The following is a 26891-nucleotide window of genomic DNA, read 5'->3' on the forward strand; positions in this document are numbered from 1 at the left end:
CCTCTAGAAGGCTGGGAGGCATTGTGACACCGTCTGCAAATGTTGTTCTGCCTCTTTTGCTGTCCTTGCTGATTCTCTCAGGCCCTGGAGAGCAAGCAAACTGCCCTCTTGCAACATATGTGAGCACTGATGTGCCACAAGGCTGGCAGATGGAGCAGTGCTGTGCTCCCTGCTGTTTCTGAAAGAAGCCCTGAAGGAGAAGCACCACATCCAGATGTTTGAGCCAGGCTGCTCAGCAGCTTCTTCTTGAGCTCTTTACCCTCCCTGGTGTATGGAAAGGAAAACAAGATCCTCGTGAACACGGCTGTAAGAGTACACTTTAGAGTACTGCAGCCTCTGAAGATGAAAAGGTGTAGTCAGTATGACCCATATCCCATGGGCTGCCCTTCTTAACTAAACTACTGAGTGAAACCAATCCACTGAGACTGGTTCTGGACATGCTGATGCAGACATCCATGCATGCTTGAGGAACAGCCCCCCAGACCAACAGCTTTCCTTGGCTGTGAGTGAGTGCTTCACCCAGGAAAGCCTTCAGCAGCAGCAAGCAGGGTGATGCTACAACAGGCAGGAGCGCCAGCATGTCATGATGTATCCCCCAGCCCTATGACACTGGCCTAGCATGACTTTCACATCTTTTGACTCTGTTAGGCTTTGATTGACACCTCATTAAAACCCAGCTACTTCTCTAAGGAGAGTTTCCTGGTAATGCACTCAAAACCTCACACATGCACACACGTACATACATAAACAAATATAGTTGTATCTGTAAAATACATTCTTATGTGTACATGTGTGCACACACATTTATGTGCTGATATATACCTTTATTTACTTGTAGAGTTATGTGTGTCTGATCAGGTGCTGCTTCTGGCAGAATATTCTCCATGCTTTTTGGGCACAGAAGCTGAGCCCACAGACTGTTGTGATTGTATACCCTGGGCACTGCTTAGGATGGGTAGAACAGCACCTTGTTTCACGAGAAAAACTTCGGCAATCTGAGTCACCCACAGCTTAATCCTCTTCAGATAAAGACTGACCTGTTTTCAGCCCTCCTCTGAGCAGGGTTTGGGGGAGCATTTCTAGGTGACCTTCCACTGCCAGCAGAAGTCTTAATTCTCCGCTCTGTGCTGAAACTCACACCATCATTTTGTGTCCTTGAAAAGCCGGTGAAAATGCTTCTATCATTCGAACACCTCCTTTGCTAGTATTTGCATGTCACAGTAAAAGGTAAAAGGGACTAGAACAAATTGATTTTATTTTCTTTTGTGGAAGATACCGTTGAGTCCAATGGGATTTTTTTCTATGAGTGTGTTTCTTTGGGTCAGGCACAGGCAACCTGGCAATGAAAACACTCAGTCTTAATATATGTTCAGCAACTGAGCAAAGATGGAATGGATTTGGTGCTGCTTGGCTACAAATTATAATGACTGATTAATGCTAGAGCCTTTGCATGTTTGTTTTCAATCAGATTGACATCATGAAGCCTTATTTACTTTTTCGCAAAAGCCTGTTTTCATTTGCCTTTCACTTCTCATTTGCAGCTGTTAGGGGTTTTCATTTAGGCTCCTCATCTGTCTGCCTGTGATATGTAATGATCCTCAGTGATTTTTCCTGCTCTTTGCCTTAAGTTGTTGACTGTCTGTAAAACAGCCCGTTTGGAATAACCTCTGGAAGTTGCTGTACCACTCTTGACTAGGAGAGCCCCTGAGGCAAGATCAGTGAGAGGCCAGAGTGAAAGAGCATTGCTGCATAACCTAGTGTCAGCCTGCATCAGTCAGTCCATCAGTGTGACAGAGGGCAAGAGAAGAAGGAGGGAGAAGATATAAATAAGTGCTGTGAGATTCAACCATGCCACTTTTTTTCCACATCAGAGTTTTTCCACATGAATCCACAGTGGGGTGGTGGGCCCCTGTTCTCCCTTTCACGCACCTGAGCTCATTGGCACTGCCATCCTGGGTTAGCTGGCACAGCTGGGTATATGCTTTAGAGCTTGGGAGTGGCTGTCATGTATATTTGTGAATGTGTGGCAAGCATGGAAGGAAAACCATGAGTGCAGGTGGACCTCTGTCCTCTCCTGCACATTTGAAGGGACAACAGAAGTTTCCTGGGAAAGAACAGCAGAGAGAACTGCAGAGCAGCCCACTTTGCTGCAGCACAGGTGTTCATGAGATAACAACCTAGTTCCTTGCTTCATCCTGCTCTTCCCCAGCCTTCCATAGCATTTATTTGGGGATTAGTTGCTTTGTCACCACCATGCCATCACTAGAAGAGTGAAGTAAGGATCTGTCAAACAGTGAGAGATCATTACAGAGCAGCACAAAAACTGCAGGCAGATTTCATGTCCTCAAGAGATTCCTACAGATTTCAGTGTATGGAGATGGTGTTTGTGAAGGGTACAGTACAGAGGGCTTCAAAACTGTTTAGCTAGTAGCTGGTATTTTTCAGGTGCACATCAAGACCTAAGCACTCAGAATTTCTTTCTAACAGCCCCAAAAGTCTGCCTTATAAAGAGAAACCTGGAATCCCTATTGCCTGGCACACTAGAGTCCAAGTTGTAGAGAACTGGGGGGCAAACTAACACTGACAGCCAGGTAGGGAGCATTGATCCTCTTGAATTGCTGCTCTCCTGATTCTGGGATCCTAACAATCCCGTGTAGAAATCTCAAAGTGTCAAGGGAGATTTTGGTTTCTGCACCCTTATAACAGTTAGGAAGTGTGTGTTAGAGCTTGCAGGTTGCCTCCAGAGTAATTTTGGGACTGTAAAAAATGCAGCAGGTCTGCATCAGGTGGCAGGCCCAGGTAAAAGATGGAGACTGTGCTTGTTTTTTAAGTTTCTTCTGAAGCTCTTGTAAATGAAAACATGTAGATCAGAATCTAGAGAGAGGAGGAAGAAACTTACTGAGTCCATGTAATTTTTTTGCTTTGTTGCCAGCAGTTAAGAGGGTTAACATGGCTTACTTTGGTTTCTATGCTGAAGAGGAGAGCAGAAGAAGAAACGAAAGCATGATACAGAAAACATGCCATAAGCTTCTTTATCAATCTGGATGAAGGACAGCAGGCTCTTGAGAGACTTCAGATGAAGCCTACATTACTGGCTTTCCATCCTATCACCCAGCACTTACCTGGGCTCTTCCCTGGCAGGCTGCTTCTCCCAGCTCCCTTGAGCTGGAGCATCGGCATCGCCCCACTTCTGCACTCCATCAGCAGGTGCAGTCTTTGGATTTGTTAGTGGTTTTACTACATGTCACCAGAATTGAGGTCAATGGCAGAATTTCTGTCTTACAGCTTGCTTAACATCACAGCATCTAGGCATTTACCAAGACAGGGGTCAATTCATTACATGCAGCTTCAAAATGATTCTGATATTTTCTGTACTTACAGCTGAGTCCATTTCCAAACACAGCATAAATTGTCCAGTTACTCCTATCTTCAGAATTATTTATCCCAATTTCTTGTGCTGTAGGAACAAAATGCTGTACAATATCCACCCTAATTTGCTGTGGATCATGGTTGTTAAGATTTGAATGGTTAGCTGAGGACGTGCACAGCTCATTGACCTGCCATGCAGAACCTGAGCCGCTGTTTTCCGAGGTGGTTGTACCACAGCCATAAAAGTTAGGAGTGGAGATATCCTGTTCTGTTATCTGGTCTTTTTTTTTTTTTCCAGGAAATTGTCAGCAGGATGTTTTCCTAACAAAACTATTCTAGTATTTAGTGCAACCTCTTTCAAAAGTGCCTGCGTGACAGAATTTGCCAGCTATGTCAAGGTGAAGTCACATTTCAGAGGGGCACAGTGACCGTCGGGGCTGAGAGTCAGCATTCAGTGTCTGCTTTGGCAGTGCTTCCTCTCAGGCTTTCTTTGATGTGTGCTGTCTGTGAGCTGGCCAGGTCTGCCACGGGCTTTTTCATTCCGGCTTCAAACATCCCAGTTGTCAGATCTGCTCTGGAAAAATCAGGTGTTCCTACATGTCTTATTTAGATACGGTAGATTTAAGCTGGGTATAGTATCAATGGGAGGAAAAAAAATAAAAAAATCCTTGATGGTGGTGCTATTGACTTCACCCAAACTCACAGCTGAGCCTGCAGGTTGTGTTGAAATGCCTGTGCTTGGAATCAGGAGGCCACATCCCAAAGAGCACTCAGTGTTTCCATTTCCCACGCAGGCCATGGAGGGAGATGGCTCGCAGCATCTGACAGGTTTGAGATCTGTTTTTCCTACATTTTTGCCCACCAAACCACAACCGTGCACAGGACAGTGCTTTCATCGCAGGGAATGGCACTGTTGTGATAACCTTTGTGACACTGCAGGGGCATTTCCCACAGAGGCAGAGGGGAAAAAATACATGAAGTGTGTGACTTAACACAGTGAATCAATTGTGCTGTCCATGTGGACAGGATCACCTTGGTGCCAGACATTCACCCTTTTAAACTGTGTTTATGGCAGCTAAGGGAGAAAAGCCAAGGTGAATTGTAACAAGTTGGTTTGGTTTTAAGCCTGTTTGGTGCTGTTTATCTGTCTCATACTGTTTAAATACAGGTGTGTGTGTGTGTGTATGGAGGGGTTGTGGTAGCTTAGCCACAGCTAACAGCCAAATTCAACACTGGACTTTGAGAGTGAGAGAGATTTTGGCTTTTTTTTTTATTATTCTGTAAAATTAACTTAGTGCTGGTGGAAAATATACACAGACATCCTCTGACTGAGCTCTTTGTCCTTGTGGCATTTATGTCCTGACAGGGCAAACCATCCCCTTTCCCAGCTCTGCCAACTTCATCTCTGAGCAGGAGAGACCCTCTGCAGGGATTTTGGATGCTGTGGTCCCTTCCATCCCTGGCTGCCGCTGACAAGGAGACAGTGGAAGGCAAAGGAAGTGCTACGTGGTGGGAAGGCAGGATTTATCCTTAGCTGGCACTGGTTAGGGCTGTGCACTGGGAGGAAATCTGGTGTTGTGACTGATGTGCTGCACCAGGGCTCGGGTGAGCTGCAGGGAGGAGAGCACAGTGAGATCTGCTCTCAACTGTTTCTCAACCAACCTTATGCCTAGTGAAAATCAGGCAATGTCAGCAAAGAAAGGAAAAAAAATGTAGTGAATCAGCTTTAAAACTCGTGATTTACAGTAGAAAGTCAGGAAATGCAGAAAAATATCATATCAGAGATACTGATGATCAAGTATGCTGCCATTTGTACAATGTTGTTCCTTTCCTGTGATTAGGAGGCCAACTGAATATATTAGTTTGTTCTGTTATTTTTTTGTACAAAATAACTCTTGCTTAGTACAGACTGAAACACTTTTTAGAAGGAAATATTTCCTATTTTAGCAATTTAAATTGAAATGGGAGACTTTTGACCTTTATTGTCGTGGCATCGACATAGCATGATAGGAAGCATGTGCTGCTATTGAGGGTAATTGAAGACAATTTAAAGAAATAGTAATGCATAAAACCCCCAAAATGATCAAATAAAAATGGTAACAATTTTTTTTTTTTTTTTTTTTTTGTTTTGTTTTGTTATATGGTGTGGGATTCATTTTGGAGAGAAATTAAAGTAAAAATCCAAACTACTTCCTTCAAGTCAAAAATGAAAAAGTTAGTGTTCCAGGTGAAATGAAAGGTCTTCATTTATCCTCCCAATAGAAGAACTAAATTAAAATAAAATTACAGAGGACATGAAACCTGCACCATGTGGCAGAAACCACCTACCAAGGAGGCCCTGAGCATCTCTGTCACCAGTGCTTATCCTTACAAGTAGTCTGAGAAAATAACAGAAGGATAAAGTAAAATATTAGGCCTGCTGCTATTCAGTCCAGGGCAGTGCAGTGTTCCCTGAACACATGGCCCAGTCCAGGCTAGCTAACTTAGTGTCTAACTGGGCACTGTTCACACTGACTGCTTAGGGTGTCTGCCTTAGCAGCCTCCTCCCTGGGGTCCCTCTGTAGCCCATGGAGACTCAGAGTTTCTTCTGGAAGGTGGCACTGAAAGTCACAGGATATTGCCTGCATCTCCTGCTGGACCAGCATCTTCCTTGCTCTTTGCTGGCTTTGGTGGGAGGCCAGGAGGCCATGGATGGGGTCACTCCCTGTTTTCCTAGTGACCTCTCCCGCTTGGGCTGCTTGGGGATTTAAAGAGGGACATGCTTAAAGGTCTCTGCAGATTAGATCCAAAATTCTCAGTCCAGTGCCAAATGAAACCTTTGTTAGGCAGGCAAAGAATGGGCTCCTTGCTTGCTGGTGGGGAGGTTTGGTGGGTGGCAGCACCATGGCTGGGAAGGGACAGGGGAAGGGAGAGCCAGCAGTGCTGGGAGGAGGGAATTTCAGTGCCTGTTGCTGCCACTGGAAGCTGGGGGGATCAGAAGGAGGACGGCACGGTGCCTGACTCAGCGAGAGCAGCAGACACGAGTAAAGGAGGTGGCATGAGCTGTTGTCTTGTAAAAGACCCTGGTGAAGGTGCATGTCTGTGTACACTGAACTTGGAGGTGATGTCCAGTGAGAGTGGAACGAGTTACTGCAACTGCTCTTCTGGTTTATTTTTGTCTAGGGGAAGAGAAGTATTGTCTTTTGTGTGCAGTATGTTTATAACTGAATTTCCCTTCTGACTGATGCCTCGCTCCATGCTCTCTCGTCCTCCTCCATCTGGTTTCTATTGTAATTTTAAATGAGGACAGTTTGGCTGTCTGGCAGAACAAGCGGGGTCTGTGTGACACCAGCTGCCCCTTCCAGCTTCTAAGCCTTCTAAGCTTCCAGCACAGTTTTAATTATAGGAGTGTCAAGACTGGACTCCCTCCCCGCCATCTCCTTTCTGTGCCTGCACGTACAGCCCCTGCTGCAAATCCCCATCCACGCCTGATCTTCCTCTGGGAGAGACACAGCCCTGTGATTTACATGCCCTGTAACTCCAGTAGAGACCTGTTGTAAATCCCATGCCAGAGCCTGTACCTTCCTGCATTCAGGGTTGATCCCAGCCTCAGTTCATCAGGAGCCACGTCTGAAATAATCCTACCAGCTCAGAAACTCCTGGAAGTGGGAGAGAGCTGCTCACTGCTGTTCTAACCTCACCACCCCCAAAAGCCAAAAAGGCTAAGCTTTGTAGGAGATCAGAGCTGCTCAGGAATGCCAGAGGTACAGGTCCTGCTCAAAGAAAACATTTATTGTGCTCCAGTTCCATACAAGTGCTGCATTTAAGGGCTTGATTTTCAGGAAGTCGATGTAGTCCCTTCACCTCCAGGGATCTGAGGTCAAAGTTTGTAGTTTTCAGTTGCAAGTGAAAGGTGTCCTATGTTGGATTTTTTTTTTGACATCACAAAACTGCCAAAAATTTGGCTCTTCCTAGGAACCAAAGACCTGGTATGGCAGGAAATCTTGTACATGATGAGTGAAGGGCACTGGCAGAGATATGTGAGAAGCCCAGGGTTGAAAAAGCAAGGAAAAATGCAGGGCTGCAGTAAGAGATACTGGCAGAGCTCAGTTTATATTGTCTACATGCAGTCTACAGGTTGCCTCTGCTGTGGAGTTTTCACCCACTTTTAAAAATGGGTTGAATTTTATGCATTTGCTACAGATTGTTCCCCTCAGGCCCCTGTTTTTCCTTACCAGTCCTCAACAGACGGATCTAGCCTTCTCTTCTTTCTCTGTATAGGGGGTTTGCTTACCTGCCTGAGGCCTCTTGACCTCATTTAATCCAGGGAAACTTAGAACTCGGCCAAAAAAATGGTGTGATTTAATAGGTCTTACTTTCAAGAGGTCAAATTAGTCACAACAAACATCAGTATCTGCATTTTTAGTTGGTTTTCTTATTCTTAACACTGAGGTTTTGAAAAGTATCTAATAAAGGATGCTTTGTGCATGGACCCCATTTTTTGGCAGCCAGGCACCATCATATGAGGCTTGTCTCCATGAAAGACTGTTAACCTTTAAACAAACCTTGTCACGTGGCTGTCGTGATCAAATACGTTTTCTGTTCAATTAATTCTTCTTTTTTTCAGGTTGCATGAATGGTTTCTGTTCTCTCACTCAAATAAATCTGAGGTGGACACGGATCTACCTAACTTCCTTTTTTGCTGGTTACATGTCATTTATTCCGAGACCCCTACAAAGGAGGAAGGTTTAATATGCCATGTACCACAGCTTCTACCATAAAGATGTTAAAACCTGATTTTCCAGAAATGGAGATGAGGCCTGAAGTAATTTGTCTTTCCTTTTTTTGATTTTTAGCATTCTCATCATCATATGATCTGAGTTCCCTACTGCAGTTCCAGATAATCAGGACTTACTCAGACATAAGAAGGTCCTCTTTTCTGATGTGTCACTTGGACTTTTCTTGGAAGGATATTAAGGAAATTTCATACTGCTTTTTTTTGCTCTTTCCCCTTCCACACCATTTAGCCCGCATAAGAAGCAGGTGTTGCATGCACTGGAAGGAATACTTCCCAGGTTCTTTCCTTTCTGGAAGGCTCTGATGTGATCCTCAAAAGTCCTTGAGGAGACTCTGTGACTGTTGTGGACAAAGCTTTCACTCTGTAGACTTCACCTGTTGTCTTTGCAATTTCATGGTTTCATGAGCACTGTTGTAGGCTTAGGGCCTCTGCCATGAGCTCCACCCAACAACTTGAGGGTCTTGAAAATCAGCACAAGGGCTTTGAGTGTGACACAGCATGACCAATGCATCCATGTTATGAGGGCCTGCTCAAAAAACTCATAAAGTCAATTTTTCCCTGTTGTTTTGGAGAAGCTCCTTTGAGAAGAATTAGTTTGTTTGGACTGTTCAGGCTTCTAAGTAATCACTGAGACTTTGTGTACTCCTGCATTTGGGTTGGCCAAAAGACAAGAGAAGGAACACACAAAAGGACTTCTTCTTTGCCTCCCTCAGCAAGTCAGGAGGCAGAAGGGCAGCGCCTCCCTGGCTGACTGGCTCAGTAGTAGTGTGTCACTGAGAGAGGTGGAAGCTTGGAGCCCTTCCCACCAGAGCCTGTGCCCTGCACTGCTTGGTAGGGACAGGTCCACCCATGAGGCTCTGGCCTCAGTAGCTCCCATGAGAAATGATAAAATAATGAAAATTAATAATGCACTAACTGTTTTTGTTCAGGCTATTGTTGGAGTGCTGTCTTTGGATGTCATCTGATGAAGCACATGTTAATATATCATTATATTCCTGAGCTTTGAGCAGAAGAACTCAGGGAAGGTCCAGCCAGAGGCGTTGTCTCTGGGGTGTCACAAAGATGCAGTAATTGCTATGCCTGGCTTTCCAGTCAAATCTATGGCTTAGCTGGTTTTCTTCCATACAGCTTTTGAAATGTGCAGTGCAGCAGAGTCAGCATTACAGCAGGGAACTTTTGACTTGTGCATTTACTGACTTTTGTGCCTATGGCTGTGTGAAGCATTGCATTAAATACACAGTAGTTTCTAGCACCTAATAAGGAAGGGCTTTCTTACTGTTATTGTTATAGCTTGGGTTGTTATAGTACTGGGGACAGGGAGGCTTGATCTGACCAAGAGAATGGGGGGTTCTTATACCTATATCATGGGGAAAAAATAAACATATACTTTGGGTCCAAGTCTGGATATAAATGTTGTGCCTCAGGCTCCTCTCGGCTTTAAGACTGGTTAAGTCTTTGTCTAGTTATGTTGATGGAGTTCTTTTGAAGCCAATGTCAGGTTTTGTCAGTGTGCAGATCTAGTCAATATTTGAACTTTATACCCCCTCAGTGGGATTTATGAGCACTAAACTGTGGGTATGTAGGCTTATATGGAAGTGTGAATGCTTCTCTGATTTTTATCCAAGCCAATGAGACCTTTTGGCACAATTCAGTGAGGCTGGAGCTCTATACTGGGGAGGGTGGAGGTTCCCAGGACCTCATGCCTGGAAATGCGTTACCACATGCTTTCAATTAGAATGAAAGAGCTTCTTTTATTTTATTTTGGAAGAAAAAGGAAGAGAGGGAAACTCTACCTTTCTTTCTGCTATGTTACTGTGACTTCAGGGTCAGTCATTGTCACATGTCAGTGAGCATTGCATGGCACAACCACAGCACATCCTCATGGCCACTTTGCAGGGGTTATTTTTGATTTCTCTCATTGCTGTACCCTTCCCTGCATCCACAGAGAGCCTCTGCTGTTTTTTCATGGAACTGTCTCCTCTGTGGTGACTTGTCAGAGCCATCAGTGGGTATTCATTGGACATCTTGCTTTGCTTTCCTCTCGTAGTCCCTTACGTGCTGAAGAGCTGTGCGGAGTTCATCGAGACTCATGGCATCGTGGATGGGATCTACCGGCTCTCAGGAGTGACATCCAACATACAGAAGTTGAGGTGAGGGCATCATTTGGGAGTGTCAGAGGGATTCAGGGACATTACTCAGTACCTTTTTGGCGTTAGTCCCTCAGACTGTGGCCAACAGAGCTCCACACTAATGCAGGAGATAAACTCTCTTTGAAGTCGGTAACAGGGGAAGACAACATTTTAGGGATTAGCCCAAAAAACCCTGTATCTCCCTCTGCATCTATTAGTGGGAAAGGCATAGAGGGTCTCAGAGCAATTGCTGAGTTGCTCTCTCTCACTTTGGGACAGAGCAGTCTCTATATCGGTTTGAGGTCCACTGCCTGTGTTAGGGACAATGGAGACTAATTGAAATGTCAGGGTCTGAACTTGGGACACAATCTGGGCCAGCCTGTAGAGACATTTCACCTTTCCCATTTGTTTTTTTCTCTAGTTGCAAATGAATACTTAGGGTGGAGTACTGGCCCACTACTGCTCTTATTCACCCATATTGTTATATTTCCATATTGTTTCAGACAAGAGTTTGTTTCTGACCAATGCCCAGATCTGACAAGGGAAGTTTACCTCCAGGACATCCACTGTGTGGGGTCACTCTGCAAGCTGTACTTCAGGGAGCTGCCCAACCCTCTCCTCACTTATGAGCTCTACAAAAAATTCACGGTGAGACCCTTGGCTGTTCTTGTTCCTCTCCGGCAGTGTGGATGTGCTGCAGATTCCTCCATGACAGCTGTGTGGGATTCACTCCAATGTCCTGGCTTCTGGTGCATCTATCCATATAAACACTTCTCAGTGCTCTTCCCTTCTCATTTCGTGTTGGCTCTCTTTCCCTGTCCTTGTTTCTTTTCACCCTTTCATGTTTATTTCTCTCAGTTTTTCTGCTGTTTCCTCCCCTTCATCTTGCTCATTTTTTCACTGCATTGCTTCCCTGCTGCCTGTTTTTCTCCCTCCTGTGCACCTCCTCCCAGCACTACTAATTCTCTTTCTTTTCTTAATTACTGTCCATCACTGAGAGTCTTCCTGGTCACCTGGGCATGTGATCATAATCACAGGGGTGTGGTTTCCTCATCCCTGTCCCTCCAACTGTCCCTGACACCTGCACAAACTGATTGCCCAGCCCATGTGTAAAGCATCAACTTTTCTGCATCTGTCACATTTTTCATACTGTTTGTAGGACTGCAAATGAGGATGCTGGTTATGCCAGATACGGCGTATCAGGTCCATCACGATCACGTTATAAATATAAATGGCAGAGGAAAGTGGCAACTGGCCAAGCAGAAATCTCTATCTTTGTTTAAAGAGATTACAATTCAAAGAGTAGTTGCTTGATTCTGGAAAACAGCCATAGATTATACGTGGATACAATTGGAGCTTAGGAGCAGACTGCGGGGGAGCAGAAATATAAGACCACAAAGCCTGAATTTTTAAGAGACTTGGCTAATTTTGATGACAGATAATATTTTATGAAGAGGTGGCACAGCAAGCTATGCTTGTTATTAAAGCCGCCTGTGTCTTAGCACTCTAAATCTACTTTCAGTTTTTTATGACACCAACAAATTTGCATGCCGTCACTGAGGCTGAAATCTTGCGTGCTGAAGGTATGCACTCTCAGCTAAAAGAATTCACCAGCTTCTTAAGATAACTGGTGTGGAGGATGGGAAAGATTGTTTTCTCAGTGCTAGAAACATCCGTCCTTTGTTAAGAATTTCTGTCATCCTACTCTTTCCCATTTGCTGGGAGGAGGAGGCGACAACCACTGCCAAAAACGTCAGATGTTGCAGAGAAGTTCTGCAAAAGCAGGTGCTGCTGTCTGAGTTGCCTCTATCCCAAATCAAGCACTTCCAAGTGACGCTGCTGTGGCAGCCAGGAGGCGCTTGGAGAGATCCATGGGATCCTCACAAGGAGATGCTCTCCAGAGACTGCCAGTTGCTGCTCTGGGAAGAGGCATCAGTGCAAGGGGTGCTTGCTGTGGGGCAAAGCCAGGTGGGACCAGCCAGGGAGGAACTTGCTGTAGGAGGTCAGGCAGCTGTTGGGGACACGACTCTGCTGGGGATCGTGGCGTGGGGAGTGGCTCACTGTGCTGCCTGACAGACCTGCAGTAGTGCTAGGTGTCTTGCTGTTCCAGTGCCAGATTTTAAGTAAGATTGGTCTTTGTTTCAAGGTGATGTATAGTCAAATCTTCAGGGAAAATCCTGAGCAGATTTGAAAAATGGACCTGTATCTTCAGGATATAAGGATTCTGAGGATATGGGGCAGGATTGCTGGAGACAGTCAGGATGAATAGGATCTTGAAAATACAGAGTATCATTCAACCATTCACTGTAACTGATGAGTCTCATTCTTGTTGGAGCTATTTGGCTGGTGTCTTCCTTGCTATCACTGCTGATTTATGAAAGAAAAAAATGCTCTAAAGGAAACATTAAGATTTAGATGGAAACTTTTTTAGGAAAGAGTGTTTGCTGAAAAAGAACTTTTGGGATGATGACTTGCAGATTTTCAGTAGATACATTTGGTAAAAAACTTTATTCAAAAACAAAAGGGAAAACATTTCTGTAACTGTTTCTTTTACAAGTACTTTCTAAAGGAAATGTTTCAACATTACATCAGCACATTTAACTTATATAAAATGTCTTTTAGAAAAGGGTTAAATACTTCAAAATTTAAATTACAATTTCTGTAACTAATGTTTGAGTGCAATGCTTTTGGTCAACCTTGAACAGTTATTTTCTAAAATCTTTTGCCAGCTTCCCAAAATGTTATCACTTTCAGTTGACCTAAAAGGTGGGGTATTTTTGTTTTGGTTTTTTTTTTAAATCTCTGGCTTTTCAGTTTTTCCACTTAGCCACAAAATCCATTATTCATGTAAGCCTGCTCAGTAGGGATTTATAATTGGTAACCCAGCTTATAGGAAGCACAGTCAGATACCAGGAGGAAGGAGAGAAAGAAAAAAGACCGATTCCCCAAGGAGCAGAAAACCCACTAGGAGTGTGTGTGTGTGTGGGGTGTCTGAACAGGGAACAGTGGCAGCTGTACCTCAGCAGACGACTGTGGTTGTTATAAAGAACACATTCTAATCCCAGCCTGACTGAGCCAGAGCTGTCTCTGAGTTGGGATAGGCTGCAGTTTGAGTCACTACAGTGAGTCAGAGAATTCTGTCTAAGGAAAGTCAAATTCTTAATGACTAGGGAGGGGTTGGTTTTTTAGTCATCACTATGTCAAATTCACAGGTGTAACATCGCAGTCATGACCTCACTGGCTATAAATTTTTGCCAGATGATTGCCATCTTGTATCCTCGTGATGGATAGTTGTTTCTCAGGACAGATAAGTTGACTCTGCTTGGGTTTTTGTGGCTTGGGCATAGAGGGACCAAGTACTTCCTCAGAGCAAAGCAGCTCTAGGAGGCCAAGCTTCTCTCTCTGGACTTTATTCCACTTGATAACCAGAGCTCATGAACTGTGCACTCCCAGAATCACTAATGGAGTTAAAATAAATCTTAAATGGCATAAATTCATACCGTGATGAACAGATATGCAATAAATGGAATTATTGGTTCTTCCTTGAATTCTGTATTCTGCTGCTGTAATCTGCAGTTTTGGAGGGCTCCTCAGGTTTCAAAAGCACAGCTTTTGTGGGTCAGATGTGGCTTGGAGGGCTGAATGGGTCATGACCTCAGAGAAGCTGGTATTCACTTGCTGTCTAATCATTAGCTCTTTGAGATCTGGAGGGCTGAAAATAGGAATGAAAACGTGCACATGTGGAGAAAATATTATAAATAAATAAATATAGCTGAAGTATATAAATCTAGTTGAAATCTAATGCTTTAGGTGCACCAGTTAAAGTTTTTATTTCTCTCAGTCTCCATCTTTGGACAAGGCTATTCAACTGGAGACACTGCATTAAGATTACAGGAACTCTTATACTTAGGATTTCTAGGGGTTGTTTTTTTATTTTTTTTTAATTTTTTATTTTTAAGGAGCTGTAGCCATGTGTTAAATCAGTAGAAGGAGTTAACCTGCCTTTAATTTGGGCAAACCAAATACATGTGCATCTCATATATGACTAGTGAGCTCACTTGTTTTGATCTGCCATCACTTCTCTGGCTGGGAAACTGGCAGTGTTTGGTTAGCTGATGGTTGTAGATGAGAAGTGATCTGCAGGGAAGAGGGCAGTGACTAAACCAGCATCATCACGGTGGGTGCTGCAGTGACTGCTGCAAGAAGATGCCTCTCTAGCAGTGGTTAGTAATTTCAGGTTCATGTTTAAGCCACGGGTGGCTTGGGAAGGGTTGTTTCCTTCCTTTCCTCCCCTGGCAGTGCTGACATCTGTCTGGAGGCAAAGCTTGTGCTGGCAGTGCGGGTCGCAGAATCTTCCTCTGAACCCGCTCCAAACTCCAGTGGCAGGCGGGTGGGTAGGAGGAGGTGCCCAGACAGTCGTGCACTGTTTGAACTGGCTGGTGGCTTGTCCTCCCCCAGCACAAATATTGAAAGGGAATAGCTGAACAGATGAATACCAATGCAGTGAACTCCGAGGAATGCTGACAAAAGCTTCTCGTGGCTCTCTGAGCTCTTGGTCTGTAGAGATTTGCTCAAGACTGAGATGTATAACCTTGATTCTATCTAACCCTGAATATAAGAATTTATTAATCTGATGGACAGGGATTCCTCTAAGGCTTCTTACATCATGAAAGATGCAAACCCACACAAACAATCCCCTCAGCTGTGTTCTTATGACAGTCAAAATATCGCTCATTCTGAAGAATACGGAACATGTACATCCAAAGTGTTCTCGTAACACAGAGCTTGAAGAACATGTTTTATTTTTAACAGGTTATTTCTGGGGGTGTCATTGCTTTTTCCTTTTTCCATTATTTTTACTTCTCTTTCCCCTCTCTTTATATTTCAGCCATCATTGCTCAAGTTAAAAAAGGGAAAAGAACCAAAAAAATACCCCACAAAAAGCAAAGCAAATCAAACCAACACAAGCCAAAAAAACCCTGTAATTTGTAATTGAAGGTTTAAGGCCTTCAGTGCCCCTCTCCCATAAACACTGACCACCATGTCTGAACGTCTGGGCACGGTGTTCTAAGACATGGAATAACAGTGCAGGAAATCTCTGCTGTGCTGGCTAGGGTAACAAGAGAGCATTCCCTTTGAGACAGGGTGTCTCGTATGACCCTTCTTATCCCTCTTCCTTTTCCCCTGAGTCCATTGGCAGGGTGTACTGTTTCCTTGTGTCCCTGCAGGAAGCAGTGTCACGCTTCCCCGAGGACGAGCAGCTGGCACGAATCCAAAATGTCATCCAGGAGCTCCCACCATCACATTACAGGTAAGACTGTGTCCACAGAGGTGCTGAGGATCAGCGTGGTGACCTCACCCTCACCAGGGAATATTGCCTGAAATAGCTCAGGGATTCATTTCCAGAAATCAATTTCCAAAAGCTGACTCACCATTTCCAAATCTGGCAACGATTTATCTGGCATTTAAATATCATTGAGCAAACCTTTGTCTGAGACAGAACAAGGTCTCCCTGCTGCAGTCTTACCATCCTCCTTCCCTGAGTATGACCCCTGTGGCACCCTTGGGCAGTGTCCTGGGGGTGGTAAGGAGAAGACGATCTGCTGGAGGTGCTTGGAGGTGCCCATCTCTCATCTTCTTTGCTCCCATCATGCTGAGGATAGTTTGGTTCATGCCCCACCCTTGGCCACCCCAGAGCAGAGCTGTTCAGGTATTCACTGCCATCCCATGCAAATGCTGGCTCTGTGAAACCTCTGCCCCATGGGCTCTGTTGTGTCATTGCAGACACTTGGGAGGGGACAGGGCTGGCTCTAAGCCCTGCTGGCCCAGCAGGCAGGTACTGGTAACGTGACACATTTTTCTTTCTTTGTGTGAACCCCCTGCAGAACATTGGAATACCTGATCAAGCACCTGACTCACCTGGCCTCCTTCAGCAACATGACCAACATGCACACCAGAAACCTGGCCTTGGTGTGGGCTCCAAATCTCCTCAGGTACCACAGAGATTCCTCTAATCCAGAGCCCCATGCTGAGCTCCAAGGGCAGTGGCAGCATCTGAGCCTGCTGACCCATCATCACCTGAGGGAAATACAAAGACAGGGAAAAGCTGAACAGCTAAAGGGAAAAGCATAGCAGAGCAAACAGCTTTTCTTCCAGGTTGAATAATTTAAAGTTTTACTGCCAGCGTCCAAGGAAGCTTGTGGGTTTGTGTGTTTCTTATTAAACAAAAGTTGTTATTTGCAAGTTGAGCGTAGATTTAGAAACGAGGACTTAACTCATCACTTGGGAATGTTGATGACATTTTTGATGGTGCCAGTGCTTCTGCAGCAGGGCAGCGAGAGACAGCAAGGATCAGAAGGGAGAGAAGCAGGGCAATAATACTACAGACCTGTTCCCAGATCTGCTTGTGCAAAAATGAGATGAGCTTGCTGGGCTTGAAATGGCAGCCAGTGTCAGATCTCAAGACCACCAGCTAGTTTTTCATATTTGTTATGTCTGGCACTCTGCTGTGAAGAAGCCTGGATTGGATGCAGGCAGGGGTTTGGCTGCTATGTTGTAGAGCTAAGCAGAACAAGGAAAAATAGCATCTGGGGGAAAAAAAATAAATATTTTGTATCTTGTTGAAACTCCCTTTCCATCCATCCAATACTCCTGAATTTAGAGGAATGAACTATGCAGGGAGAGTCCAGGACTGCAGCTGGGCAGGAGAGGGGGTGATGGCAGACCATCAGGTTACCCCTGGGCTGGCAGAGAGCTTTGCCTAGAGAGGTACAGGCCTGAAAAGCGTGCTCTGAAGAGTTATCTCACCCAAAAAGGCAAAAAAATCCCAAAAAAGGCAGAGCAGGTTCTGAAAATGAATCAAATGTTGACTCTATTGAATATCATAAATTGAGCCTTTACTACTGAGACATTTTCATTCTAGCATCTATCCTTGTAAAAAAAAATAAAAATAAAAAAAATGAAGTCTGTTTTTCCTTTGCAATCTTTCATAGGTACAAGTCCCAGGGAGGAAAAGAAAGGAGCAAGCAATGCAACTGCAGTCTCCTTACAGGGTTATCCTCTTGGCTATGCCCCAAGCTGTTATCTAACACACCAGTCATTAACTTTACAAAGGATTCATTGCCCAAAGATAATTTCTTCAGCAACACTTTGGCATGTCAAGATAAGGAATGTTCCTCTGCTGAGAGCAAGATTGAGGATGTGGGAGCACAAGAGGGGGCAGAGACAAGACTATTGGGGCACACTGCAAAAGTGTTGAAGAAATTGGCATGGGGAAGACCTGAGCAGGGTTTAAAGGATTTCACTGAGAGGTGACTGAAGCATTGAGCAGGGATCTAGAAGCAGCATTTGAAGGCTCCTGTGTTGTCTTTCAGGCCCAGCCTTGAAATAGCTAAAACAGGAAAAAGGGAGAAGAACTTGAGAGTCGCAGTTTTACCTACTGAAGAATGTAAAAGCCAAGTGGGGAAAACAACACATTCAGGAAAGAACGTAACAGAGGTGGCAATGAAATAGAGAAAATGATTTTTAGAAGAGTGAAAAGACAAAGAGAGGATGAGGGCCTGTGAGGGAAGGAGAGGAAGAGGTACAGCAGGAGTGGTGAAATCATCCCAGTTGCCTTGCTTGAAGGAAGAAATCTGGTCTGTCCTTGCCAGGGGCTGTGTGTGGCAATGCTCACTACTGGTACCCCTGTTTCCTCATGCAGGTCAAAGGAGATTGAGGCAGTTGGCTGCAATGGGGATGCAGCTTTCCTGGAGGTGCGAGTGCAGCAGCTGGTGATCGAGTTCATCCTGAACCACGTGGATCAGATCTTCAACAACAACAGGAAAGCCAGCTCTGCAGAGAACATTGGTAGGAACCTCCCTGAGCCACCTCCCGTGTCACTTGCTATGTAGTTCAGCTCTCACTTCAACTAATACTACAAGCACAGTAGCCCTTGCTATCACCACAGACTTCCCCAAAAACACCTTGAGCCCAATATCTCATTACTCTTGCCTTCTTCACCCCTGTCTTCAACATTTTCTTTTTGCCTACTAGCCCCCTTTAGCGTTTTCTCAGCTTTCCTTATGTCTCATCTTTTGCATGATCTCATGTGGCTTAACCCTTTCCACAAAAGGAAGTTCACGTGATTGATTCTCAGTCTAGGTCTAAGCTTTCTGTCTAAGTCCAGCAGCCTCAGCTCTTCTCTCAGATTCCCCCAGTTACAATTCCTCATACCAGCAATACCTGCCCTGCAGCCACTATTTCCACCCAAGTCAGAGGTCACACTCCCAGGCACTCCTGGCAAAAAAATTAATCTGGTGTTCTAGAAACTTAGATCTTGTTCCTGAGGACATTTTATAAAAGAGATTTATTTTTTTCCTAGGACATCAATAGTTTTCAGAGATGCTGATTTTGCTGTTTAGTGATGGTTTTGTTGGCAAAGACTGGGAAGTGAGAAGGCATGGATCCACAGTGACCTTACATAATTTCAGAAATATGCACTTTCCCATTTTACACACTTGACAGACTTCTGATGCCTTCAGTACTCAGGCAGTATCCACCTTTCTGCTTTGCAGCCCTGTGTCAGCTCATTCTGCCCATCTTTACCTTAACATGGCTTTGCCCCTGCCCCCATAAACAGACACTTTCAGTTCCCTGGGCTATCAGTGACACTGATGTCTCTGGCCATGAAATGGATTAGAAAGTTAAAGTAATGCTGGTTTTTAGAGCAACCCCCTGTCCTGGAACAAGACAAGGAGAAAGAAGTGGAAATGAGAGAAAGAACTAGGCACCAAATTTGGATCAAGGACTGAACTGTTTCAAAATTGGGGGGTGGTTGGGGTGAAATGGAGGAAGGGAGTGAGGGAAGAATAAAGGGAAGGTGTGAATCCTGGTGGTTTTCAGAGACACCTCCTTCACACAGAAGCATCTACAGCAGAGGAAGCAAATCCACACGACACAGCCTTTGGCTGGCAAGCGTGGCCCCTGCTGGGAATGTACTCAGATGGATAAGGTTGCTGGGGAGCTGAAAGGCTTATCTGACAAAAAGCCTTTCTCCTTGCACGTGCCACTTCTTTTCCCCCTCCACAGGAGGTGTTCCAGTCAAATAAAGCCATGAAGCTCTTACGCTGGTCTCTCTTCCTCACCCCAGGCTGGAATGTATTTTCTTGTTTTTCAGAGAGCACATCAGTTGTGAAAAGTTTGACCCTCCCCTCGGCCTCCCTGCCAATGAAACTGGTGAGCCTAGAAGAAGCCCAGGCACGGAGTCTGTCTGCATCCCACCCTGCTCGGAAGGAGAGGAGAGAGAACAGCTTGCCTGAAATTGTGCCTGTAATTGGGTCCCTCTTCCACACAGTTGTTGACCTTCCTGACAGCAAGTAAGTGCCAAGAGGAGTGTAAAGCACAAACAAAAAAGTGAAGGTTCCTCAGTTTGATTGGGAATGATTCTTCTGTTAATGTGATACTCCCACATCTGCACTCATCTGAATCTACAGCCACTATGCAAAGATAATGCTGTGTCTTTCTCAAAAGAGGCAGAGCTTCTCCTGAGAAGTATTGCAGGTACTGGGTCCATAGGTTCACTGGGTCCCATCTCTCCATCAGGGCAGAACCTCACAGACCTCCTGCAGGAGGAATGAATTGTGTTTTCAATCCTTGTGCCAGCTCAGAAGTTGGCTAAACACGGGATGAGAGCAGAGCAGGCTGGGGCTCAGCTCGTCTACAAGTTCCACCTGCTGGTGGCTGGTCTAGGACATGCCTGGTGCCACATGCCTGCTCCAGCTTCTTCATTCTCCTGGTTCCTCTGCAATTACAACCAAGCAGGAAGGCTCATTTTCACTCCCAGCATGGAGAGATATTTACATAGTGGCACCTATGCCAGCTAGGTCTGTGCCAGGACAAGAGTCCACTTTCAGCTGAGGTTGCTGCAGTTGTTGGCACAGCTGCCCAGAATAAGTATTTATCTGTTGGTCTATCTATCTGTTAAAATATAGCCACTCTACTGCCTGGTTCTAATAGATTATAGCCTCTGCAGCAGGAGGCTCATTAATCTACTGACCCAGAAAGCACCAGAACAAAAATATTTATTGGCACTTGATATATTAAAGCAAAAAGAAGTCATCTAACAGAATACTGCCAAGAGGATAACCAGCTTAAGACAAAAGGATGTATTGTCCCTCTGGAGTGTCTTCTCTTTTCTCATTTGAAGACAAAAGTCCTATCCCCAAGATATCAATCCCCTTTGTAGGACTGATTTGTACTTCTCTGTGTACTGATCAGAAAGAAACTCAGAAATAAGGGGATAGAAAGCCCAATGTGGAGAGCAAGACAGGGAGATAAGAGATTTCTTGCTCTGAAAGAGGGAAGATTGGAGGAGGAGTCAGAATGACTATGAAGGAAGTGAAACAGAGCTTCATGAAGAAATATGTATACAAGAAAAAATAGCATTAGAACAGGCAGCTTCTTTCTGCAAAAGCTGGGATTTCCAAAGAGACATGGGGAACTGGTGTCCCACTTCCTCTGCCAGTTACAAGAAATTGATTTAATTCCCTTAAACCTCTTCCTGTTTGGTTAGTACATTATACTTGCATATGAATATATAACACCTATGATTAAATTAATGTTGGCCTGAGAAGCATTAATAGCTAGTTTTTATTAAGGAATTCTTTTATTTTTGCCATATGACATGGTCTTTAAAGCATTACTTTGTGCACTGAGAAATGGTACCAGTTCCATCAGTTCCCTGGAATTCATCACACATTGTGTCATTAAAACCTGTTAACAAGGCAATTTTCCTTTGCTTTACTGAAGGATAGTCTAAGCCTTGGAAACCTCTCCTTTCTGGAGACAAGTGTGGTTGATTGCTCAATCACTGTTGCTGTTGCCAGAGCCAACTATCTGCAGGCTTAGGTGTCTTTCCATCCATGAAATAGTTAAATCAGCAGTACAGATAAATCACTTACAGGATGATTGCTATCTATATAGCCCACAAGGGTTGGTTGTATAGCTATGCCTTGTATGCTTTAGAATTAAAAGAGCTGTGAGAAGAAAAAAATGGAAAGTGTTGAGGGGAGGCAGCTCAGAGGCATTTGAGGGTATTAAAAAGGTAAAAGTCTCTAAGGTTTGGTGACCACCTGAGCCTTTTTTCCTTCCAGGAGGAAATTATCCACCAAGTCCAAGAAATGGAAGTCAATATTTAATTTGGGCCGCTCTGGCTCAGAATCAAAGTCTAAACTGAGTCGAAATGGGAGTGTCTTTGTAAGGGCACAGAAGCTCTCTGGTAAGAACACACTTTTCAGCTGAATGTTTCACTCTGAGGCTTTCTCTTGTGTTGTTGGTAGCATAGGATGACCTGTGTCCACTTGCCACTAATGCCATAGACTTGAGATAGTCTGATGGAGTTGTGCTTGTTGCCTGGTTTCACACACATCTCATATTCCTCTGATGGCAAGAAACACCCTTCCAGGAGGATTTGACAGACAGCTACAGTAAATATTACATTTTGGTACAAGATAAACAGGCTCCTGTTGTCCAGCTGTCAAGCCTGGGGACTAGGAAATGTTATGTAGATTTGGATTAGTCCACTATTCCAGCCCAGCCAGTCTCTGCCTCCTACGGCACATTTCATGGCACTGGGTGAATGGCTGTCCTTCTAGGCTGTCCTTCCACTAAAGGACATTAAAGAACCAACTGCATTCAGTGTCTTTGTGAAAAACAAGGCACCAGGAGTGCCTTCAACTCTGTCTCTCAGCACTTTGAGAGAAGCCATTGCTTTTGCAGAATTTACAAGAGAGAAGTTGTCTTTTCTCCTGGCTGTAATCCCAAGTTATAAACTCTCCTGGGCTGCAATCTCTTAAACACTCTGCTTCCTAGAAAATCACATGGCAGTGCCAGTTCCCAGTGTTAAGAAATGATGACTCAAGCTCTAAAAATCAAGAACTTGACTTAAAAGTAACCACATTTTTAAAAAGAAAGCATACCCTTTTAACTTGAATTCATAAATAAGTATTTTGGGTTTATATATTCTAGATTTTTTTTTTGTATCTCCAAGTCAAGGAATTTATTTTCTGTAGGGAGATGAAGGTGGATTTTTTCTTTATATAATCTCATTACTCCAGGAGTTGGTATTTGGAGGACCACTACCTAACATTGCAAGACTTCAAATAAAATAGTTAATATCAGCAAGATTAGCTACCACCACATATAACAGGCTGTATTTGGATGAGAAATGAGTGTGAAGCCAAATGCTGGACCCAGTTCTTTTTGGAGTCCTGCCTTCCCCATGTGTGCATGTACAGATGGCCTCACACAGTGTGCCCATGACCGACTTCAGAATTGCTCTCTATCCCATTTTCATCATGGGATCACCTTCTCACCTGCATAAGGAATACTCTGTCTCAAAATAGCACTAACCCAAGGAGGCACAGGAATGATGGCAGCCCCAGTGATCCTTGTTCCAAGGACAGTACTGAGTGACAGGGGGCTGGACATTTTCACCAGCAGGACACATAAATGCACAGCTGTGCACAGAGTTTTCAGCACTGAAGCAGTACCTTTCAGCAGCAGCACTTCTGTGCTGCTGTGTTACATTTTTCAGTGCTCTCTGCTTACAGCCTAATGTGAGGGAACAGACGAAGTTGCTGCTGAAACTCAGCAATGCTTTAGCACAGCTTGAGTGTGTGCACACAAATCTGTAAGTCACATAAAATGTGGCTTACACAGCTCCCCAGCTTGAATTCTGTTCCTCCTGGAAAGCAGGAACAGTGCTCAAGACATCACGTCTTATGAACATAGAAAAGTAGCCAGGGCTCCGTATAAGTGTAAAAAGTAGCTGGAGTTTCTCCTATGCTCATGTGAGAGTCAGAGGCAGAAGACTCAATTATATAAACAAATGAGTCCAACAAGCCTTCTGACTTTCTGCTTTACCTACTTTGTGCAACTCTGTAAACAGCAAACTTTACTCCCAGACATTTTCCAGATCTCCATGGACCCTTTTTGGGCTGCCAGAGACTAACTTGTGTTCCTTGCCAGCTACATTTCCTCACCTCCCTTCCTTTTTCAGAGCAGTAACAGCTACAAGCTTCCAAAACCTCACAGGAACAGACCTGTAGAATGTATAGTAACAAATGACAGCTTGTTTCTGGACAAGCGAGTCCAGTGACGATGGCCAGCAAATTAGGTCGCTTACTGCCCTCAGAAATTTCCCAGAGTTCTTGCTGGAGGCAGGGTATGCTCACATCAGCAAAAGAGCCAGGAGTGCAACGTAAAAATAGCCCAACATTTGCTATCAGGAGTGAGAGGTGAGAAGGCATTGATGTCAGTTTAGTTAAAAAGTCCCCTACAACCAATAGCCTGACTAAGTTGGGGAGGGGAGTGGCACATGACAGCTTTGGGGATGCTTAACTGCTTCACAGTGGAGGTGGTGTTGACTGGCTGGGTTAAGTATAGCTCTCCACATGTCCAGCAGGTGCAAAGCTGTTGTTAGCACTAGCAGATCCCCAGCTGTGTGGACAAGTGTTGTGGGTAGTAAGCCATGTGGTGTAGATACATGGGGGAATGCTTGGAAATGGAAAGTGTCTGCCTGGCATGCCTGTCTGTATGTATGCAGCCTTTGATCTTTATGGGCTGAAGCCTGCAAAGCCACAGGATCTGATACCTGCTTCTAAAACTCTTTTCCCACAGAAAAAGCAACTATTCGGCCTGCAAAGAGCATGGACTCGCTGTGTTCCCTGCCAGTGGAAGGTGAGACATCCATAGCCTGCCTGTGCTGTAAGGGGGAAGGATTGCAGCTCTGCATTTTCAGCAGCATGGATCACAGAATCCCAGAATGGTTTGGCTTGAAAGGGACTTTAGAAATCTCCTAGTTCCAACATCCGTGCCATGGGCAAAGACACCTTGCACTACACCAGGTGGTACCAACACTTGAACAAGCTTTGAACACTTCCAGGGATGGGTCATCCACAACTTCTCTGGACAGCCTGTTCCAGTGCCTTACCACCCTCAATGGATGAGCAGTCTGTGTCTATTTCACCGTGATGTAAATCTCTGTATACTTACACCAGGGTTGCTGGCATGTGTCCCCACCTCTGTGTCCCTGCATTTTTGACTCTTTTCTGTGTTGTTTATCTCAGTGCATCCACCTGAGAGTTACCACTGTATTTAGCTGCACCTTTATTGGCAGTTGAACTGCTTTGGTTTCTTTCTCAGTTATTCTGGGCACAAAAATCCCATTTGTAGATGAAAAAGGCTTACAAAAAGCTGACAGAGGTGTGTGCATTGTGGGCAGTATGTGATAGGCTTTGCTGCATCTGATGGAGAAGAGTGTCTAATAAAAGTCTGAGCTGATTTCCACTGGAGGGCATTCAGTCCAGTGCTGCCTGCCCATCTTGAAGGAAACCCTAGGGCTAGAGCATAGAAGGTCTTCAGTGCCTATTGTGCACAGCTGTCTGGGGAAATGTGAGTGTTCACCAGGGCAGGACTCATCCCTGGAGGGATTGAGGAGGGCTCCTCACAGAGGAAGTTTGTTTGCTGGTGCATTGCTTCCCACTGACTTGCTCCTATGTTCCCATCTCTAGGGGAGGATGACAAAAGCAGGTTCAAACGGTCAGTGACTACTGGAGGATTCTTTGTTCCCACCAAGATACGAACAGGAGGCACAGGCAGCTCATATGACCTCAGCAAGGAGAATGAGTGGGAGCGAGAAGGCTCTGCCATGGGGGCCAAAGGAAGTTCAGAGCTGGGTGGGGAGAAGGGTCTTCCCCGGACACCGCAGGTGAAGTCCCCTCCTGAGCAACTGAAGGTTTTCCGGGTAACAGAGGATGCTGAAAACGAGCAGATTTCAGCCAAAGGAGTGCTCATGTTCTACACCTCTGAAACAGCCACCAAGTCAGGCTTCCCAAGCAGCCTCTTTCCCCTGGAGGCCTCCCCTCATCACCAGAGGAAAGCCCTGAACATCTCAGAGCCATTTGCTGTCTCTGTCCCGCTGAGGGTTTCCGCAGTCATCAGCACCAACAGCACACCCTGCCGCGTGCCCACCAAGGAGAAGCATTCCCTTTCCAGTCTAGAGGAGCTGTCTTCTCTGGTGGAGAGCACGAGCCCCTCTGCTCTGGAGGCAGGGACCCACACAAGGACAGAGCAGGCAGCAGAGCACAAGGAGAAACAGCTGGGGCCAGCTCTGCCAGTGGCAGCATCCAGAGGTAAATTGTGTTAAGGAGGGGGGCGTGGATCCTCAGTTGGGCTGCTGGAAGTGCTCTGCAGCTTGGTGGTGTGGAGGTTTCTCCAGTCTGAGCTTGTGGCAGGAAAGAAACCAACCTGTAGCAGGGTGGGTGTTGACTTGATAGCAGGTCAGAGGGGTGCTTGTTGCAGTAAGGAGCCTGGGGAAGTGGGTGACCTTCCCAGAAAGATCTGGTTGTGCCTGGAGATGTCTAGCTTTGTTGGTTGGTGTTGGCTCTTGGCAGCACTGCTGTGTCCCAGGGCACAAGTTTTCAGTCTCAAGTAGTTACATTTGTTTGTGCTTCGGATCCAGGGTCTCATCCTGAGGAGCTGGTGGCGGCCAGGAAACCTGAGTCCTTAGAAACACCACAGCCAGCAGCAGAAAATCAGGAGGTGTGTGGGCAAAGCAGCTGCACAAGCAGCGCTAGCGGCCCCCAGCAAGCCTCAGAGCGGAGTCCCACCTTGGAACAAACACCAGCTTCAGATGTGGTCCATAAGGGACCACACCCAGCAGGCAAAGCAGAGCAAGGACAGCTCAAGGTGAGGGATGCCTCCTCAGAAGGCAGCTGTGACCAACGGGAGATTGAGACGGCCAAGACAGAAGAAGGATCGCGCCTAAGAGATGAGGTAAGGAAGAAGGCATGAGAAAGGTGGGGGACCATGTTGTGGTAGTAACTGGGAGGTTGCTTAAAGTTTCATTGTGTGTCTGTATTTGAGAACGCTCAGTCTATTACTTAGGCAAAGCAGCACCAATAATTGACCATGAATTGATTTATTTCGCTTCTGTGGAATCGCCATGTGGTGATTTACCTTGAAGTAACTACCTACTGTACCCTTTGGTCATCTTTTCCTGTAACTGTTCAATTTCAGTCTGTACCATCTGTCTGCTCTGAGACTCTCCAGATGTGAGACTGTCCGGATGTCTGAGCATTTTGACCCATGGTCTCTGAATTCCCCTTCTATTTTTGCCATCTCATTTGTTCTGGACAGCCTGAAATGTTCTTTTTTACTTCCATTCTCTACACATAATTTTATTTTTTTAATTCTTACTATTTTTTGCCTCCTCTGTATCTCTAGCAAAGCCTTTTCATCAAGTTTCTTACAGCTATACTCATCTCTGGTCAGCTATTTAAAGATCTGTTGGCATATCTCCTTGAATAGATTATTCATTCGAGTTTGTGTGCAGTTTGGGAATGCATATTCTCTGGCAAGGCCAAGTGAGCCTGAATGGGAATTGCTGAGAAATGGGCTGGAACATTCCAGCTACTCATTCAGCTCACTATTTCAGTATGTCTGTCCAGGCCTCCTTTTGGCTGCACCTCAGGCCTTCTCCTCCATAAACCCTCTTGTTTAGAGATGTATTTTCTTCCTTGAACTGGTAGCAGTCTGTGTGTCTGTGTTTCTGTACCCATGAGTGTGCTCATCCA

General features: G+C 45.1%; 1 protein-coding gene across 2 annotated transcripts in view; it reads left to right on the top strand.

Moving 5' to 3' along the window:
- Positions 1–26891, top strand: part of ARHGAP31 (Rho GTPase activating protein 31) — a 79668-nt gene that overhangs the window by 45201 nt on the left and 7576 nt on the right. For both annotated transcript variants that reach the window (XM_086882846.1, XM_023941236.2), the window contains 10 exons: positions 10194–10296; positions 10779–10923; positions 15504–15586; positions 16161–16268; positions 17978–18123; positions 19433–19631; positions 21408–21532; positions 23935–23994; positions 24828–25448; positions 25778–26091. In XM_086882846.1, the coding sequence (XP_086738972.1) occupies positions 10194–10296; positions 10779–10923; positions 15504–15586; positions 16161–16268; positions 17978–18123; positions 19433–19631; positions 21408–21532; positions 23935–23994; positions 24828–25448; positions 25778–26091 (1904 nt within the window). The remainder of the gene's footprint in view (positions 1–10193; positions 10297–10778; positions 10924–15503; positions 15587–16160; positions 16269–17977; positions 18124–19432; positions 19632–21407; positions 21533–23934; positions 23995–24827; positions 25449–25777; positions 26092–26891) is intronic.

This window comes from Cyanistes caeruleus, chromosome 3, assembly GCF_971803275.1.
Source record: "Cyanistes caeruleus chromosome 3, bCyaCae1.hap1.1, whole genome shotgun sequence".
Classification (NCBI taxonomy): domain Eukaryota; kingdom Metazoa; phylum Chordata; class Aves; order Passeriformes; family Paridae; genus Cyanistes; species Cyanistes caeruleus.